This window comes from Mobula birostris, chromosome 2, assembly GCF_030028105.1.
Source record: "Mobula birostris isolate sMobBir1 chromosome 2, sMobBir1.hap1, whole genome shotgun sequence".
Lineage (NCBI taxonomy): Eukaryota > Metazoa > Chordata > Chondrichthyes > Myliobatiformes > Myliobatidae > Mobula > Mobula birostris.
In genome coordinates, this window is record NC_092371.1 from 138,164,802 (window position 1) to 138,185,043 (window position 20,242).

The following is a 20,242-nucleotide window of genomic DNA, read 5'->3' on the forward strand; positions in this document are numbered from 1 at the left end:
TAGTCTGAATGAATCCCTCAACCTTTGGACTCACTTTCAAGGTCTCCACAACTCATGTTCTTGTAGTTATTTATTTATTTGTGTACTTGAACATACTGCCTACTTTTGCACATTAGTTGTTTGTAAGTCTTCGTTTATATGTAGTTCTTCATTGATTCTATTGTATTAATTTGCTCTACTGAAAATGCCTGCAAGAAAATAAATCCTGGCGTAGTATATGGTGGCATACATGAACTTTGAAACCTCCTCAATCTTTATACTGCCATTCATGGGCCAAATGTTCCATTATCCTTGTAGATTTCCTCTCTACAGATAATTCTTATGGCAATATCTTTTCTAGTTTTCTCTTGCACCCTAAACCTCTTTGTAGAATAAATTGTGGAACTTGCTATATATTTTCATCAAATGCTTTTAAAACCATTGAGATCAGCTGACAGCTACACATAGTATATTGCAGTTTTAACAGACACAAGCATATTTTTCCTCCACATCCTTACTCACCATTGCCCTCTACTAAGAGATTGACCAGAGATAGAGATGCTTTCCTTTGCACTTCCAAATCGCTGGACTGTAACAAATTATGATATGGTTCCAAGTATTCTTCAGGCAACTCACTCTTCACTGGTAAAAATATAAGATTAATTAATAAATGCAATTTGTAAACATTACTGAAGACAAACGCTGGACAGATTTCATCTTCTTCATTGCAATATTTTTATTCATTTATTATTCAAGGTCTGGGCATCACTGACAAGGCCATCATTTCAGAATCAGAATCAGGTTTACTGTCACCGGCATGTTGTGAAATTTATTAACTTAGCAGCAGCAGTTCAATGCAATACATAATATCGAAGAAGAAAAATAATAATAGTAAATAAATAAATTACTTAACAGTATATGTATATTGAATAGACTAAAAATAGTGCAAAAACAGAAATAATATATATTTAAAAAGTGAGGTAGTATTCACAGGTTCAATGTTCATTTGGGAATCTGATGGCAGAGGAGAAGAAGTTGCTCCCGAATCAGTGAGTGTGTGCCTTTAGGCTTCTGTATCTCCTACCGGATGGTAACAGTGAGAAAAGGGCATGCCCTAGGTGTTGGGGGTCCTTAATAATGGATTACCTTTCTGGGACACTGCTCCTTGAAGATATCCTGGGTACTTTGTTGACTATCATAAATTGCCCTTGCTCAACCATCTGAAATTCAACCCTATTAGTGGTGCTGGAGTTATATATAGATCATCTCAGTTCTTTACTTCACCCGTCCCCCTCTCCTGGTTTCACCTATCACCTACTACCTTGTATTTCTTCCTCTCCTCCCCCTACCTTCTTACTCTGACTTCTAATCTCTCTTTTTCCAGTCCTGATGAAGGATCTCAGCCCAAAATGTCGACTGCTTACTTTTTTCCATAGATGCTACCTGGCCTGCTGAGTTCCTCCGTCATTGTATGTGTATTACTTTGATTTCCAGTATCTGCAAATTTTCTCTTGTTTGTGATTTGCCTGGGTTGTTAAAACTCAATAATATCCTGCAGGGGAAAAATTTCCATTCCCATTCTGACATGTCAGTCCACGGCCTCCTCTACTGCCGCAATTAGGCCGCCCTCAGGTTGGAGAAGCAACACATTATATTCCATCTGGGTAGCCTTTAACCTAATGGCATGAACATTGATTTCTCAAGCTTCCGGTAATTGTCTTCCCCCCTTCACCTTCACCATTCCCCTCTCTCACCTTATCTCCTTAACAGCCCATCACCTCCCTCTGGTACTCCTCCCCCTTCCCTTTCTTTCATGGCCTTCAGTCCTCTCCTGTCAGATTCCCCCTTCTCCAGGCCTTTGTCTCTTTCATCAATCGACTTTCCAGTTTCTCACTTCACCCGTTCCCCTCTCCCAGTTTCACCTATTACCTACTGCATTGTATTTCTTCCTCTCCTTCCCCACCTTCTTACTCTGACTTCTAATCTCTTTTCTCCAGTCCTGATGAAAGGTCTCTGCCTGGGTTGTTAAAACTCAATAATATCCCGCAGGGGAAAAATTTCCATTCCCATTCTGACATGTCAGCGAGCACTGTGAGGGTCATGTTTTTTGACTTCTCCAGTGCATTCAACACCATCCGCCCTGCTCTGCTGGGGGAGAAGCTGACAGCGATGCAGGTGGATGCTTCCCTGGTATCATGGATCCTTGATTACCTGACTGGCAGACCACAGTACGTGTGCTTGCAACATTGTGTGTCTGCCAGAGTGATCAGCAGCTCTGGGGCTCCACAGGGGACTGCCTTGTCTCCCTTTCTCTTCACCATTTAGACCTCGGACTTCAACTACTGCACAGAGTCTTGTCATCTTCAGAAGTTTTCGGATGACTCTGCCATAGTTGGATGCATCAGCAGGGGAGGTGAGGCTGAGTACAGGGCTACGGTAGGAAACTTTGTCACATGGTGTGAGCAGAATTATCTGCAGCTCAATGTGAAAAGAACTAAGGAGCTGGTGGTAGACCTGAGGAGAGCTAAGGTACCGGTGACCCTTGTTTCCATCCAGGGGGTCAGTGTGGACATGGTGGAGGATTACAAATACCTGGGGATACGTGTTGACAATAAACTGGATTGGTCAAAGAACACTGAGGCTGTCTACAAGAAGGGTCAGAGTTGTCTCTATTTCCCGAGGAGACTGAGGTCCTTTAACATCTGCCGGATGATGTTGAGGATGTTTTACGAGTCTGTGGTGGCCAGTGCGATCATGTTTGCTGTTGTGTGCTGGGGCAGCAGGGTGAGGGTAGCAGACACCAACAGAATCAACACACTCATTCGTAAGGCCAGTGATGTTGTGGGGATGGAACTGGACTCTCTGACGGTGGTGTCTGAAAAGAGGATGCTGTACAAGTTGCATATCATCTTGGACAACGTCTCCCATCCACTACGTAATGTACTGGGTGGACACAGGAGTACATTCAGCCAGAGACTCATTCCACCGAGATGCAACACAGAGCGTCATAGGAAGTCATTCCTGCCTGTGACCATCAAACTTTACAACTCCTCCCTTGGAGGGTCAGACACCCTGAGCCAATAGGCTGGTCCTGGACTTATTTCCTGGCATAATTTACATATTACTATTTAATTATTTATGGTTTTATTACTACTTAATTATTTATGGTGCAACTGTAATGAAAACCAATTTCCCCCGGGATCAATAAAGTATGACTATGACTATGACTAAACATCCACTGTTTACTCTTTTACATTGATGCTACCTGGCTTGCTGAGTTCCTTCAGCATTTTGCGTGGTTTACAACCCAGTAAATATTATTCTGTCATTGCCATGACTAGTTCTGCAAGTCCATTTTACTGACTTTGATAGAAACATTGTACATCAAAGTACAATGTGCTGAAGGTATTGTATAGCAAGTTTATCTAAGGCAACTGAATATGAATTCTTCCAAATTTCACTCACATTATTCCTTGACTCATCCCAATCGCTTTTTCTCAGTTAGGTTTCACTAATCTGAGTTGCAAAGATTACACCTTCCATTAAAATGTGCAACATCTTCACTGACTTTTAGGAATCCCTGGTCATTGATCACTCAAAATAAAGGACTATTGAGGATGGCATGGAGGACCTTATGTCTCTTCATTGGGACCATGTGGCAGCCAGCCAAAAAGCAGCAGGAGGAAGGCCTCATGTCCTGAACTACCCACATGATTGCCCTGCTCAGCAGCCTTTGGAAGATTCTATGGATCCCACACTGAACTGCAGGCGTCTCAGAATCCATAGAAACAGAACAGAAGTCGTCACTGAAACGGAGAAACTGCTGAAGAAGAAAAAGAAGATCCATAAACAAGCCACAATTTCTATGCTCAGTTCCTTCAGTACCCATTTCCAATCTGACACGTCCTCAGAAGCGCTTAGTCTAAGAAATCGACTATTTGTAGCTTTTTAAGATTCCTGTTTCTATCTCTAAGTGGTTGGTTAATTGATTACATACTTCTGTCTTCTGTATCCTTTAACCATTCTTTGGCTGGTAGGGGTACATAGTGCTGCCAGTAAGAGTGCAAGACTATGCTAATAATTCATTACCCAGTGCTCCTTCATTCCTTACCTTTTGCATCAGGGACATGGTTTGCTTGTGTTTGATGTTCTGAATCATCTCCCAATCACCCAAAGTTACACCAATGGGGGAAATGGAAAATAACATAAGCAGACAATTTTAGCCTTAAATTCTATTTTCATGGCATTTCTACAGGCTGTGTACCAGATTATCGAATATTAGAACCATAATGTTCATTCTTTAGATTAAATTGCATAATATTACAGCATAGTAAATTACAATTTGGACTGCTCACTGGATGCCTGCAGCACAGAAATATTTCAAAGTAGAAAAATATGCCTTGATTGTTATTGTGCAATAAACTCAAAAGAGGACAAGTGGGACCAATATTTTAAACACATCATATGTAATGCTGCATTAGAATCATAAATTCCAAGTTTTGTTCAATTAATCACACAAAACACATAGCAGGCACAAAGATATTCTCATGGTGGGGCTTTTAAAACAAACATAGAAAATCCTAGGCAGGGATATTTCTGACCAGGACCCTCAGGCAAAAAGAAGAAGAAACAAAGTGGAACTTGCCTTCATAAAAGACAATAGGCACCAAAAAGGTGTGGTGTTAACTGTTTCTCTGCTTGGCTATGCTCCAAGTAGAGAGAAGGCCTCCTCCTTCTAGATATTTGCATTTGAGAAATTGCAAGAATGACATCACAGTTTACCTGCATCATACACATGAAGGATCCTGACTGAATTTCTGAAATTTCTACTCCCTTTCTCTGCAGGACATACAAGGGCCATCATATCTCACTCAACAGCAATGATGTTTAGTTTTGACTTTACAATGTGTGAACTGTGTTAAAATATCTTTCTCTTTGTGTGCTTTAGTGAGATTGCAGTCAATCTGGTCATTTTAATCACAAAGCCAGCTCCTGTATTAATCCTTCCTTATTGATGCTGTCATCCAAGCCATAGCTCAGAAAACTGAATGCAAAAGTTACACTTCAACTTGTGTGTACCTGAGACTATTGCTAACTATCTGGTCTTAAAATGCAATATTGCATCATTTAAATTAATCCCTTTTGGGTATCTCTGTTTTTGTTTCTGAATACCATACTCACGCTGTTCGCTGATATGTAAATAGTAGAGAGCAGCAGATTGCTGTAGACCTGGATTTTCAGAAGCAGCTAGTGTCTGCAAGGCCTTCAAGCTTTCCCAGTCAATCACTTTATTTTCTGAAGCTGCAGGGACAAACAGATAACCAGACTTATTACCTTATATATGAATCATGTCGATTGAAATGGTGCCTTGAGTAATAAATGTCCACATGATCAACGCTTATGTGAAAGCGTCATGATTGCTGTTTCATAAGCAATGATTTTGCCCAATACACTTTTGAGGAAAACACTTCCCAGTTTCTAAACTTGCCAAACACTTTCAGAGCAATATTAAAGGTGCAATACTAAATTTAAAGTGGAAAATAAATGCAATGAGGGGGCACTCCCACTATAATTAACTAAACAGAAAATTATCAGGTCCATTAAATACAGAACCTCTAGTAGTGACCTATATCTGGATTTCATGATTTGGTATCAGCCTTTTCAGCAAAAGTTGTCAGTATGGGTTTATTGTTCCAGTATTTTCCAGTGAGTCTTAAACGCTTAACCTCGTGATTTTCTAAACTTGGTCTCAATTGAATATGTTGCAAAATGTAATATTTCTTTTAATATTTTAGAATATAAAACATTTTATTAATAAATGTCCTACAGGTAGGAATGAATCTACAAACATAGACTGAGGACTTGTTAATCACCTTCAGGTCTTTGTGGTGCTTTGACATTGATTTTCCTGATGGAGAACCAAGAGAACACAGAAGCTGAAACTTGCATCAAAAATTGGCAGAAGAATAAAGCGGAAGCCATATTGTGAGAGTAGAGTAATTATAGACATTTTGGGTCAAAACTGTGCATCAGGCCTGCCAAATGTGGTTAAAGAGCAGGACTTGGATACATGATCTCATAACTCACAAAAATATGAGATCCTTCCCCTAGGTAAATTACCTAACCTTGCCCAAAGATAAAGTAAGAATTAGTTTATTAATATGATCTAAGAAATTATATATGTCACACTAAAATGCAGTTTTCTATAGGTTCATATCAAGATTTCTCTTCCAATTAAAGTAACCTGAAGATAATATTTTTTGTATAAGGACATTAATGCATATCACATTGAAATTACAATGATAGTCAAATGTATTGTTGAGAAAACTGAATATTTAAAATCCTTCATAATTATGCAGTAATTACACTGGAAAAACAAACCCTAATAAAAATATCTGGAGAATCCTACAATGCTTTGCAAGGCCCTGTTAGGAATTAGGCCACAATTTTCATGTAGGGTAAATTTATGGTAGAAAATCAAACCTAGTGTAAAGAAATGTAATGCAAATAGAAGAAAGGTACTAGATTATTGGTTTTAAATTTACCTTCTTCAATGTGCTGTAGGAACTCCTGAGCAGCCTCTTTTTCATGTAGCTGTAGAACCGGCTTGTAAAGACGGTCTGGCTCACTTCTTTTCCGCTTTAGACAGGAACAGCTCTGTATTTTCTGAAAGAACTCCTTTATTTTCTCCAGGAGTTCTTCTACAGCTCTTTCTATCATTTCCATAAAATCCTTCAGGTACTGTCTACATGAGTCACAGATCGTTGCCATGGCTTAACTTCGTCTTTGTTCCACACAGCTATAACTTCAACTTTCAAATTAGCACACTAAGTAAACATGCCATCTTGAATTGTTTGCTTGAATGAATGTGCAAAGTTTTTAAAGTAAACACATTTGCTTAATATAGATATTACAGAAGTAGAGAATCACCATGTTCCTAACTTGCTGGCAAAAAAAACAGCTTCTGCGGGTTTAAATTATGTTTGCTTCTCTTCTTTCACTGCCACACACTCACCATGTTTCCATAATAGAGAGTACATTTGCACTGCAAACATAACAAAGACCAACCTGAGCTGCGCTGTAAATAGTAGAGGCGTGGCCTGAACTACTCATGTCATAGGGAGGTGCAAACTGTCAAGCAAATCCAGCTCACGCATACGAAGTAAAAATGAGATATTTATTCTGTTGAGAGGCTGACGATGCTTGAGTAACATCTTGCTCCATTTATTAGAACTTTAAACAAAAGTTAAAATGATTTTTTTTTCATTTGTCCTATTGGTGTGTTCTCTACCAAAGCTTATCTGATATGCAGTTATATAATTACTTAACTTCTATGCGTCATGGTCCAGTCCGATGTCTGCATTCCAGTTCATGGACTAGTCCACAGACTCCGGGTCTTCCGGCTGTCCCTTGTTTTGGTTGAACTTAACCATAAGCACCTGATGCTCATCTTGGGGCTGGGAATATAAGTGGCCCTGGGATTGAGTGTGGTTGCTGGGTTGTCTTGTCAGTCTCCCCTTGGAGCAACCCACTGGTGGAAGGCTAGTGCAGTCATCAAGATATGGATTTGGCTGTTCTGTAACCAGCTGAGGTGACTGGCCACCTCAAGTCTTGGAGCCACCCCGGATCTAGGTCCCTTCCTGTCCTTTGCCTCCGTTGGTTAAGCCAGGCCGTTTGCCGTTACCCTGCGGTTGGTTCTGTCCCTTCCTGTCCCTTGCCTCCATCGGGTAAGCCAGGCCAATTGCTGTTACCCTGTGGTTGGTGCTGTCCCTTGCCTCCATCGGGTAAGCCAGGCCGATTGCTGTTACTGTGGTTGGTTCTGTCCCTTGCCTCCATCGGGTAAGCCAGGCTGTTTGCTGTTACCCTGTGGTTGGGTCCATCCCTCCTTGTCCTTGCCTCCGTGGGGTGGAGTTCCGCGTCCTGCCCAGGAGTTGCCTCGAAGTACCCTTGCCCCGTTAGGTCCTCATCTAGTCTCCAAGAACCCAGGCCTCGTCATGTCTTTGCCTAGTTTTGGGGTCTGAGCCCAAGTCAAGACCCAGGTTCTGGATCCTTGTCCAGCCTCTGGCTCGGAGTCCACGCCCAGGCTCCTTGTTCCCAGTCCCTTGTCCTGGTCCTGCTTCCCTTGCCTAGTCTGTGTTCCTGTCCCTACCTCTAGTCTGTGTCCTGTCTCGTCATTTAGTTTTGTCCATTCCTGTTCCTAGTACTTCAGTGTCTGTGTCTTGCATTTGGGTCCGTTCCCAACGCCCCCCATTATGATACTATGTTGATTAGCAGTAGGCTGAAAGTTGCTGGAAAGGAACCTCATGTGGATATCATCTCACTGATACAATTTCTTCTTTAAAGGAAATTCCACCAGTATTAGTTGAATGTTATTCAAGGTCAGGTATGGGTAAACAATTTTTGTTTGTTGTGTCTCACTCCACAGGTGTAAGAATAAGTATCCTGATTTCAATGCAATAGTGAGGGAGATTTACACTGATGAGGTTTTCACTGGTTAGTGATCACTTTCTACATGGATATTCATGATCTCAAGACACAAATTCAAAGAGTTGAATATTTAAACCCAGTGCCTTGACTAATAAATATCATTCAACCAACATTAATATTAATATATATCTGATACTATCACATCTCTGTTGCAAGAGCTTACTGTGTGATGAATTGGCTGCTGTGCTCCCTGTTATGTTTTATAACTTCAAAACCCTAATTCAAAGGAAGACACTGGTGTCCAAAATGAGGGTCTAACTTTGCGTCTTCCTTTGAATTAGTTTAAAGTTTTGAAGGTAGAAAACATAACATTGGCAACGAGGTATTCTTAAAATGAACCTAAAATGGCTATCGACCTGTTGAAGCAGAGCGAGACGTTCGAACTAAAAAAAACGCAGTGCAGCATGTGCAGAGATGAATTCATGGGTTCATAAAGAGCGAGTACCCGGTGATAATAATCATTAAAAAAGCAAACATGACTGGCTATGATGGAAACAATGGCATGCTTGATTACACAAAACATAACACTCCCCACAATGCAACTCTTCAAAACTATTTCATTGGCCATAAAGTGCTTCAGGATAGGCAAGTGTTGTGAAAGGTGCTAAGTACGGAAAAAAAACATTGTGGGCTCATTATTGCAGGCTGGTTTTAAAGAACCTGCAGTACTACTTTTCTTGAATTGCTGCTGTATCTGCTGGTGCCCCAGGTAACATTTTAATTTCTTGCTGCCTGTGAGTGCCCAGAGCATGACGGCAATAAACTGCTGTGCTGTTTCCACAAAGTCTGGCACCTCCACTGGTAACACAGAATAGCATGTCTGTGCTGAGCAGATGTTATGAACCAGAAAAACGCTGGGGCAAAGGCGGCTACTAATACCAATCTAACACCCTTTCTATTTGGTTTTACATACCATGATTTGTATTCTCTCACTGAGATGTTGCTCCAAACATCAATGAAGGAATATTGAGACTTCTTTTAATATGTATGTTCCTGTCAGAATACTCGTTGTCTAACAGGTTTAAGGCACTGTGTTTTTGAGAGATATTGAGGCCCTGGTTAATAAGAAGGAGATGGGTAGCAGGTACAGGCAGTAAGGAACTAATGAAGTACTGAGGTGTATGAGAAATGCAAGAGAACACTTAAAAGATGAAAATCAGGCGGGGAAAAGAAGACATGAATTTGTTCGACTAGACAAGGTGAAGGAGAATCCCAAGTGCTTGTATAAATATATTAAGACCAAAGGATAGCAAGGAACAAACTGGTCCTCTTCAAGATCAGTGGGGTCATCCATGCATGGAGCCAAAGGAGATGGAGAAGACCTTAAATGACATTTTTGCATCTGTATTTACTGTGGAGATGGACACAAGAGTCTATAGAAATGAGGCAAAACAGCAGTGAGGTCATGGACCATATACAGATTACAAAGGAGGAGGTGTTTGCTGGTTTGAGGCAAATTAGGGTGGACAAATGCCCAGAATTTGACAAGATTTCCCCTTAGACCTTCAGATAGGCTAGCGTAGATATTGCAGGGATTCCTAGCAGAGGTATTTAAAATGTCCTTAGCTGTGAGTGAGATGCTGGAGGATTGGAGGATAGCTAATGTTCTGTTGTTTAAGAAAGGCTCTAAGAATAAACTGGGAAATTATGGTCCAGTGAGCCTGACATCAGTAGTGGGTAAGTTATTGGAAGATATTCTAAGAGACCAGATATGTAAGTATTTGGATAGACAGGGACTGATTAAGGATAGTCAACATAGCTTTGTACGTGGTTTGGCAGGCCACGTCTAACCAATCTTGCAGAGATTTTTTGATGAGTTTACCAGGAAAGTTGATGAAGGATGTGGACGCAGTCTATGTGAACTTTAGCAAGGTGCTGCATGGGAGGTTGCTTAAGAAGGTTCAGTCACTTGGCATTCAGAATGAGGTAGTAACTTCGATTAGACATTGGCTTTGTGGGAGAAGGCAGAGCTAGGTTGTAGATGGTTGCCTCTCTGACTAAATGCCTATGACAACTGGTATGCTGCAGGGATCAGAGATGGGTCCATTGTTGCTTGTCATCTATATCAACAACCTGGATGATAATGTGGTCAACTGGGTCAGCAAATTTGAAAATGACACCATGATTATGGGCTTAGTGGACAGCAAGAAAAACTATTAAAGCTTACAGTGGGATCTGGAACAGCTGGAAAAATGGGTGAAAATGGTAGATGGAACTTAATGCAGACAAGTGTGAGGTGTTGCACTTTGGAACGACAAACCAGAGTAGGACTTACACAGTGAAAGATAGGGCTCTGAGGAGTGCAGTAGAACAGAGGGATCTAGGGATACAGATCCATAATTTCTTGAAGGTGGCATCACAAGTCATAAACAGAGCATTTGACACATTGGCCTTCATAAATCAAAGTACTGAGTTCAGGAGTTGGGATGTTGTGTTGAAGTTGTATAAGACATTGGTAAGGCCTAATTTGGAGTATTGTGTACAGTTCAAGTCACCTTCCTACAGAAAAGAAAGCAATAAGATTGAAAGAATACAGAGAAAGTTTACAAGGATATTTCTGGGACTTGAGACCTGAGTTATAGGCAAAGGTTGAATAGGTTAGAACTTCACTCCCTGAACGATAGGGGAATGAGGGGAGATTTGATAGAATAATCAGGGTAAATGCAAGCAGGCTTTTTCCACAGAGGTTGGATGAGACTAGAGCTGGTAATGGGAAAGGATAAAAGGTGAAACATTTAAGGGGAATGTGAGGGGGAAATTCTTCACTGGGAGGGTGGTGAGAGTGTGGAACAAGCTGCCAGTGGAAGTGGGGGGTGCGGGTTTGATTTCAACATTTAAGATAAGTTTGGATTAAGTATATGGATGGGAAGGGTATGGTGGGCTTGGAGCTGGTTGATGCAACTAGGCACCAGACTAGATGGGCCAATGGGCTTGTTCCTTTGCTGTGTTGCTCTGTGACTCTGCAAACCAAAATATGAATACAATGACTTAAGTAACCTTTTTTATGTTCATTCTTTCTATGTTTCAATAAGTAACATTTCCAAGTATCTCTATTTTGGAAACAAATAAATGCTTTTGGACATCCTGTAAAAGCAGTGCCAAAAGTAATTTCATTAACTGGAAACCTTCTTTCACCTCCTTTTGTGAAAGTCCCTCTGCCCACCTCCCCCCACCCCCCCATCTCCAAACCAATACTCCTTCCCTCCAACTCAAAATATCTGTAGCCAGCTGTGCTTCTGACTTTGCTTTGCCTCTTTAATTACAGCTATCTGAAACTTGATGCTGTGGATAAGCTAATGTTTTGTCTGGTTGTTTTCCACCCCCACCCAGTGCATTATGCTTTTGCTAAAAATGCCTTGATTGCATATAAATGATTGTGTCTTTCATTAAAATAACACACACAAAATGCTGGAGGTACTCAGCAGGCCAGGCAGCATCTATGTAAAAGAGTATAGTCAACTTTTCGGGCCAAGACCCTTCAGCAGGACTGGATTTTCAGCATCTGCAGATTTTCTCTTGTTTGGGATTGGGTCTTTTATTAAAGTATGAAATCAGCAAAATAACTGGAAAAAACAAATAAGCTCTGTAGCCACGAATGTTAGTTTCAAACAAATCATTCCTTCGAATATCTCCTACATAATGTAATTCTTAACTGATCATTAGACTAACGTTTGCATATGGTCAAACCGCTATTCAAATCTTTCAAATATAAGCCTGGTGATGGTGTGACATTAAACCAGACTAATGAGTGTCCAAATAGGCATTGCTGATGTTACTGCTATGATTGCAAACTAACCCTCATTTCTTTCACTTGGACTGGAGATAGGCTCATTTGGCTGGTTTTGGAAATTTGCCCGCTGTTCCCTTGCTGCTTTGTAGGCCTAATCACAAGCAAATGACAACCTATAAGGCCTAGGGCAGGGCTATAGAACAAAAGATATTTTGTTCCCAAACATAAAGATTGCTTTTTGTAGAATGCCACCATGATCAATGAGAAGAATACAGAGGAATCAAGTATATAAGAGAAACAATCCAACTTTTTCCCATAATACCTAGCAAAGGAAAATGATGCTTTTCAGCTCAGACAAACTAAGTCCTGCAAGTACACCTTGGCTGCAGGTTTCAGCACAAACTATAAATGCTAAATATAATGAGGTACATATACCATTTGGCAGAAATTAGGAATAGACTGTTTCTCAAGAAACTCTCAGATCACTTCCTCTGATAAAAAGCATAAGAACACTTTTTTAAGCAAGTTATTTGCATCATTATTTTTCCTCTGGGTGTGTCAAAAGAAAGACAAAACAGTCATTCACTTCTTTCCAAGCAACGTCCTGGTATATTGTTCTGTGTAGCAGGAGGATCAGTAACAAACAGAGGTGAGACACAGATATACAGGAGTGTTCAGAATGAAGTATGAGCAGGAGCCATTAGACTTTTGTCACGAACCCCATGACAGGTTGAAAAGGACCAGCAGAAATGGAACACACCTAGAGTCTGGTTTACTATAAATTAAGACTATATTTATTACTACTACCAATTAATATCATTAAACCGAATAATACAATACAGGTTATAAACTATGACATATATATATACACACACACACACACACACATATATATAAATATATATATGTGTGTGTGGATACAAAAGTAATAGTTCAGGTGGTAGATATCAGTCTTACGGTGTCAGGTAAGTTTAAGCAGTTCACTTTGTGTTGCATCGAGTTGAATTGATGGAGAGAGAGAGAGTTACTTGAGTTGATGTTCCAGTTGGCAGCTTTAGTTGTTCTTGCTTCCGAAGTCTTCAGAGTCACTTCGTGTGACCCCCACACAGACACAGGTGGACAGAGCCCCTTCTAGGGAACGGTCTACTAACCCACGGCACGGGTTCACCACCAGCAGACCCCCAGAGGCAAGCTCTTACCCGCACTGGTAATCACAGTCGAAATTAATCGGTCTGTCGCCTCCACCCTCGTGGTGGTCTTAAACTCCACCAGTGGTTTCTTGGGTAGCTTCCGCAGTTCTCCCGTGTCGTGTCTCCTCTGTCGTTATCAGACCGAAGGATCAACTTTTTATAATCCATCCAAAATTCCAGCGTCCGTTAGCTCAACCGCTCTGAGCTGTTACCATGGTGACTTCCCAGCTCGTGCCTCAGCTCGCACCGTATTCTCTCTCTTTTAATTGCCTCCTTGTTCATTAGACTGCTGAACTTCCTAGCAGTTTCTCACCTGCATGACACTTTGTTCAGAGATTATACTTCTTCAAAAAGTATATTTGCCAGGAATTGCGATTTAGAAAATCAGACAGGAAAGGAACTTGATAGTAATGGTTAGGGGTGGGTGGGAGGAAGGAAGGGAGTCAGCACAGGATGGTAGTAGTGATTGAAACAATCAGAAGACTGAAACCAAGGTTATCATTGAGTGTCCAGGTGATACCTAGAAGTGAGAGAATGTGTAGGCCTCCTTCATTTATTGTGGGGTAAGAACAAACCTTTCTGCTTCTTTTCGCTCCACATTCAGTTGAGTACTTTGTGATTTCTCACCTCAATAGTTTCAGTCTTGATCAGTACACTTAACTAAACAATACTGGTATTGCTGAATTCATATTATAATACAAATCTTCATGGAAGCTTCAAATGGAAATTAAGCTGCTTAGTGTATATGGAAAGGGTTCAAAACCAATAATTAGTGTGGAAGTGATAGGAGACTCGATAATGAGGAGCAGAGATAAATGAAAAAGGATCTAGTGCTTTCTCAGCATATATGACAAATAAACTCTTCTTGGGCTTCCACCTTGGGTATAGGTATCAATCATAATTGACGTTTCGATGACAAACACTGCCAAGGTGGAGTTTGTCATCGAAATGTCGGTTATAATTGATACTTGTACCCAGGCAAAAGCCCAGGAAGAGTTTATTCTGCATAAATAAGTGTCTCTGTGACCATGAGCAGGTCTCCATTATGGCAGGTTGACTCCTTGCCAGAGGTCCTGGTCCATATTGGTACTAATTACACAGGCAAGAGTGGGATAAGGTCCTGCACAGGGAACTTGGAAAGTTAAAAAGATCTCTAGCGTTGTAATCTCAGGATTACTCCTTGCGCCACGTGTTACTGAGGCCAGAAATAGGAAGACTGTACAGATGAACGTGTGACTGGATAGAGGGTTTTAGGTATCTGGATCATTGGGATCTCTTTCAGAGCAAGTGGAGCCTATACAAGGATGGATTGCATCTAAACTGGAGGGGATCACTTAATGATTAGGGAAAATGTCATGGGTGTACTAAGAGGAAACTTTCTGGAGGCCTCATCCAATGAGGCCATATGGGTGGAATTCAGGAACAGAAAATGTGCAATCACAGTTAAACTGTAAGCCTTCCGATACCAAATAGATGTCAAAGGAACAGAAATGCAGTTCATCAAGGAATGATGTAAAAATAACAGGGTTATTATAGTGATTCTTTTTAACTTTTTCAATACTGATTCAGACTCCCTTAGTCTCCCAGGGGCTGAGAAGGGGCAGAATTTGCTTGGTGCATTCAGGAAGGTTTTTTGAAATAATAGATTCCTATTAGGGATGCATGTATACTCAACTTTAAAGAAGTTAGTTGTCACACTTACATCAAAACATACAGAGAAGTGCACCACTGCGTCAAATCAAATCAGTGAGGATTGTGCTGGGCAGCCTGCAAGTGTCCCCAGACGTACAGCGTCAACATAACAAGCCTACAACTCAATGAGACTAACCCCATGTCTTTGGAATGTGGGAGGCAATTGGGGCACCTGGAAGAAACCCATGCGGTCACAGGGAGAACATACAAAGTTCTTACTGACAGCAGTGAACTGAACCCCAAACTTACACCTGGCACTGCAAAAGCATTACGCTAACCATTATACTACCATTCCACCCTTATATTGGGAAATGAGCTTGGCCAGGTGTTACAGAAGCTGAGCATTTTGGGAACAGTGACCATTAATTCCCTAAAGTTTAACATTGTGATGGATAAGGATTACTCAGATCCTTGGGAAAAATGGTGAATTTGGGGAAGGCTAATCTCAACAATAATAGGAAGAGCAAAAATAGATCAGGAGCATCTTTTTGAGGGTGAAGCCACATCTGACATGTATTTTGAACCAGTTGATTCGAGTTCAGGATTGCCATGTTCCTGTGAGGATGAAAGATAAGAATGCAAAGTTCAGGAGATTTAGATGATGAAAGAATTTTTTTAAAGTTTAGTCAAAGATAAAAAGGAAGCCCATGAAAGGTTTAGGAAATCAGACAAGGCCCATGAGGAATACAAAGGAAGTAGAGATTAAACAAGAAATTCAAAAGGGCTAAAATGGGGCCACGAGATTCCCTTGAAAAATATGATTAAGAAGAATCCCAATTTAATGCATATACTAGCAGCAAGAGGGCAAACCGGGCCCATTCAGAAACAAAGCATGGAAATCATGTGAGGAGCCGGAGAGTTGGGCATGAGTTAACAGTTTGCATTGGTATTCATCAGGGAGAAGGACATTGGTGATGGTGAGATCAGGGAAGGGTATGTTGATATTCTAGGTTGCTGTTGCTAGGAAGTCAGAGGTGTTGGGTATTTTGAAAACGTTAGGAAGGATAAATTCCCAGGGCCTGAGAGATTTATCCCAGGATGCAGAGGGATACAAGGGAGGAGATTGTTGCAGCTTTCACAGAGATCTTGGTATCATCTTGTCTCATGGGTGAGGTACCAGAAAACTGAAGAATAGCCAATGTTTTCTTTTGTTTAAGCAGGGCAAAAGGGACAAACTAAAAAGCCAGCGAGTCTTACATCAATTGTAGGGAAATTTTTGGAGGAGATTCTGGAGAAATGATAGTCAGCATGCTCTGTTTGAGGGAGCTATCTCACAAATCAGATTTGAGTTTTTTGAGGAAGCGATGAAGATGATTGATGAGGATAAGGCAGTGTGTGTTGTCTATATGGACTTTAATACAGCATTTGATAAAGCATCTCACAGCAAGCTGAACCAGAAGATTAATTCACGTGGATCCAGTGAGTTGGTAAATTAGCTCTAAAACTGGCTTGGCCATGTAAGACAGAGTAACAGTAAGAAGTGTGTTTTTACGAATGTAAGTCTGTGACTACTGGTGCCTACAATCTCTGTTGTTTGAAATATATATTAATGATTTGGGTGAAAATGTAGATGGTCAGATCAGTAAGTCTGTATATGGCATGAAAATTGGTGGAATTGTTGATAATGAGGAAAGTTGTTAAAGAATAAAGCAAAGGTTCAAAAGTTCAAAATAGAACATAGAAATGGCAGGTAGAGTTTAATCTGGACAGGTGTGAGGTGATGCATATTGGGAAATCAAATGCAAGAGGAAAGTACACAGTAAATGGCAGGACCTCTAGGAGCACTTATGTACAGAGGAATCTTAGGGTGCAAATCCACAGCTCCTTGAGAGAAGCAACACCATTGGACAGGAGTAAGAAAGTGAAAAGGAGTGAGATAGATTGGTTGGTTCAGTGGCGTTACAATAAAAAAACTTTGCACTTAATGTCAACAAGACCAAGGAATTGATTGTGGACTTTCAAGAAGGAAAATCAGAAGTACACCAAACTCATTAAGGAGATAGCAATGGAAAAGATGAGCAGCTTTAAGTTCCTGGGTGTCAACACCTGAGATCAGTTCTGGCCTAAAACATTGATACAGGCAGCTCTACTTCATTAGGAGTATGAGGAAGGAGATTTGGTATGTTAACAAGCACTCTTGCAAACTTCTATAAATGTGTGGTGGAGAGCATTCTGACTAGTTGCATCACAGCCTAGTGTTGCTACTCCAATGCGCAGGATCATAGACTCAGCCAGCTCCATCACAGGCAAACGCTACCTTACCATTGAAGTGGCGATGCCTCAAAAAGGCAACATCCATCCTCAAGGACTCTTGCCATCTGGGACATGCCTTCTTCTTGATACTACCACACCAGGGAGGAGATACAGGAGCCTAAAGACCTACACTCAATGCTCAGGAACAACTTTTTTCCCTCTGTCATCAGATTTCCGAATGATCCATGAACCTATGAACACCTCATTATTCCTTTTGTTTTGCACGTTTGTTTTGTAATTTATAGTAATATTGCCTTTGCACTGTACAGCTACTGCAAAACAACAAATTTGACATCATATAAGACAGTGATAATAAATCAGATTCAGAAGATGGAAGTTTGCCTTCATCATCAGAGTACTGAGTAAAATAGTTGAGAAGTCATATTGTAAATACATAGAAGTTTGGTTCAGCTGCATTTGCAGTATTGTGCACTGCTTGGTCATGTGGAGGCTTTGGAGAGGGTGCAAAAGAGTCTTATCAGGATGTTATCTGTTTTGCATTGCATGAGCTATAAAGACGGTGAACACATTTGAATTGTTTTCTCTGGACCATTGAAGACTGAGAAGCAATCTGATAGCATATAAACTTAAGGGAGACATTGACAGGGTAGAAAAATTATTTTTAATTGAGTGGAAATACCAAATTCTTGAGGACGTTGGTTTAAACTGAGGTGGGAATGTTCAAGAGATTTTCAGAACAAGATTTTTTTTACAGAGTGTGCAAGGGATAAGGTAGATAGATAATAGGTTTTTAGGTAGGCACATGTACAAGGAGGCAATGGATCTTATGAAGACAGATAAGATTAGTTCAGAGTAGTATCGTGGTTGGTGCAGACATTCGTGCTACCGTGTTTTGTATTTAGCTTTTATTTGATCCTGATATTTCCAAGGCCACAGTTTCTAACCAGGTGCACGGAAAACAGTATGTGCATACTCACTGATACACAACCATGAAAAGTAGCAGCAAATATTTCCTAACGCAGCCATCAAGAGATTGGAATTCTACTCTCACCGGTGGTACAGCTATTTACGGGCGCCCGCTGGATGGGAGTCAGTACTGAGACTGTGTCTGCCGCGGATCAAGGCTTACAAACCATCGTGAATATGGACTACAGGTTGACTCCCCAGTCACTCTCGATTGATGGATTCAACAGCTTTAGTAAGGCCAGAGTTGTGGCTGGTGCTGCTCCCGGCTTTTCTCTGGAATGTTGTCGGATTTCCTCAGGGTGGGTGATGAGGCCGTTGTGAGACGGGGTCGGCGTCGGGGAGGACCGGGAACCGCCGTGAAACTCCGCCTGGAGCGCCCCTCCCTGGCAGGAGCGGGAACTGCCCCGGCTTGGCGACGAGAAGCTCTGCCCTTTCACCCCTGTTGCTCGGGGATTAAGATGGTGTGCGGTTGCGTTTGATGGATATTTGGAATCGGTAGGTTTGTACCAAGACGCGACAGGGAAAGGTGGATCTGGAAGACTCACCAGTCGTGGGCAGAGGACCCGACGACTGGGTGAAATGAGTCGGTTTGGTGGTGGGCTGTAGGTAAAAGGCGCTCAGCTCAGCTCTGCTCCCTCCCAGGCGCAGCGCTGTGCGGATCAGACCGTTCAAAATGGCCTTTCTTCGCCTTCGCCTGCGCCTGGGGTCGATTTTATGCCGAAATAAATGTCGATCTCCGCCGCCTCCAGCCAAGCCCGCCGGGGCACTCGGGGAAAAGGGGAAGCGGGATTAAAATGCTCTTTGTGAACAAAATGCGTTTTATCCTGACATACACAAGTTTTTTTTGTTGTTGACGCGCTCCCTTGCAATAATTGGCTTTTATTTACTGATGCTAGGGCCTGACTTAAGGGCTTATTGTCAGTTCTGAGACTGATCATGAATTATTGCAATTTAGTAGTTCAAGCTCTTTCAACAGGCGGTTAAAATATCTATCTACTATTAATTTGGGATAATTCTTATTGGGACAGTATACCGCTTCATTGGGGCAGGAGACGGTCAGTCAGTATGGCCGTTAGACACTGCACCGTGATGAGAACGAAAAATTATGTCTACTTGCTGTGTTAAACATTTGGGCCGAAGGACGTCAATTCAAATACGTAGTGATTTTTTTTAAAAAATTGTTTTTTTTTAATTTGACTAACATTTTGAGACCCTGGCCAAGATGCCACGAGAAGATTGGCACTAGTCGAAAAAATTACTTTATTGGACCAAATTAAAAGCCATCCTTCCAACACCATTCATCGTCAGCTGGCAGAGTCCCGAAATCTACAATTTAACGCTTGATTCATCAGTGAGGTGATCTGCGAGAAGAATGGGCATATCTCGAGGGACAACAGGGAACATTCGCGTAAACAGCTGGTGTTTGAAGGTAAGAATCCAGATGTTGAAGAGGACCTCAATCAGTGGTAACTGGACGAGGTGTACGTGTCGGTGGACCAATGTTAGAAAAACAAGTCAGGAGTTAGCGAAGAAGCTGGATCACGAAAAATTTTAAACAACATATGGTTGGTTATCTCGATGGAAATGTAGGCACATGACAAAATAGGTAGTGCTGATGCTGTAAGTGCAGAAACATGGAAATTTAGACTTGCTTCAAAATGTTGGCATGGATGATTTCTACAATGCTGATGAAAAGGCCTTTTCTATTGTGCCTCGCTGGTTGGCTTCCTTTTCTACAAAGGTGCAAATGATATTAGGTTCAAGGAAAGCAATGGATCACATTGTTCAGATATGTCAGGAACTGATAAAAGAAATTATTGGTGGTTGGGATTAGCATTAAACTTTGGTGCTTTAAGGTGCTAAGAATAGATAGTTTACCAGTTGAGTATGCAAATAAGATTATGTTGATTAGTTCTGAAATGTTTAAGAGATGGCTGATGAGTTGGGATTTGGAGCTGCAGCAGAAATCAAGCAAAATTCTCCT

At 41.2% G+C, this 20,242-nt stretch overlaps 2 protein-coding genes across 6 annotated transcripts in view; one reads left to right on the forward strand and one right to left on the reverse strand.

Moving 5' to 3' along the window:
• Positions 1 to 18,331, reverse strand: part of LOC140209511 (uncharacterized) — a 58,871-nt gene extending 40,540 nt beyond the window's left edge. The window contains exons 1-4 of one of the 3 annotated variants that reach the window (XM_072277781.1): positions 18,270 to 18,331; positions 5,161 to 5,280; positions 4,091 to 4,129; positions 502 to 621 (exon numbers count right to left, since the gene is read on the reverse strand). In XM_072277781.1, the coding sequence (XP_072133882.1) occupies positions 502 to 621; positions 4,091 to 4,129; positions 5,161 to 5,280; positions 18,270 to 18,318 (328 nt within the window). In that variant the 5' untranslated portion in view covers positions 18,319 to 18,331. Of the gene's footprint in view, positions 1 to 501; positions 622 to 4,090; positions 4,130 to 5,160; positions 5,281 to 6,524; positions 7,068 to 18,269 lie in introns of those variants that run through there. The other 2 variants (XM_072277763.1, XM_072277772.1) reach the window with 2 other exon arrangements.
• Positions 18,332 to 18,664: 333 nt separating this feature from the next.
• LOC140191700 (bcl-2-associated transcription factor 1-like) overlaps positions 18,665 to 20,242 on the forward strand; it is a 39,653-nt gene continuing 38,075 nt past the window's right edge. For all 3 annotated transcript variants that reach the window (XM_072249352.1, XM_072249367.1, XM_072249359.1), the window contains exon 1: positions 18,665 to 18,753. The gene's annotated coding sequence lies outside the window, so the exon portion shown is untranslated. The remainder of the gene's footprint in view (positions 18,754 to 20,242) is intronic.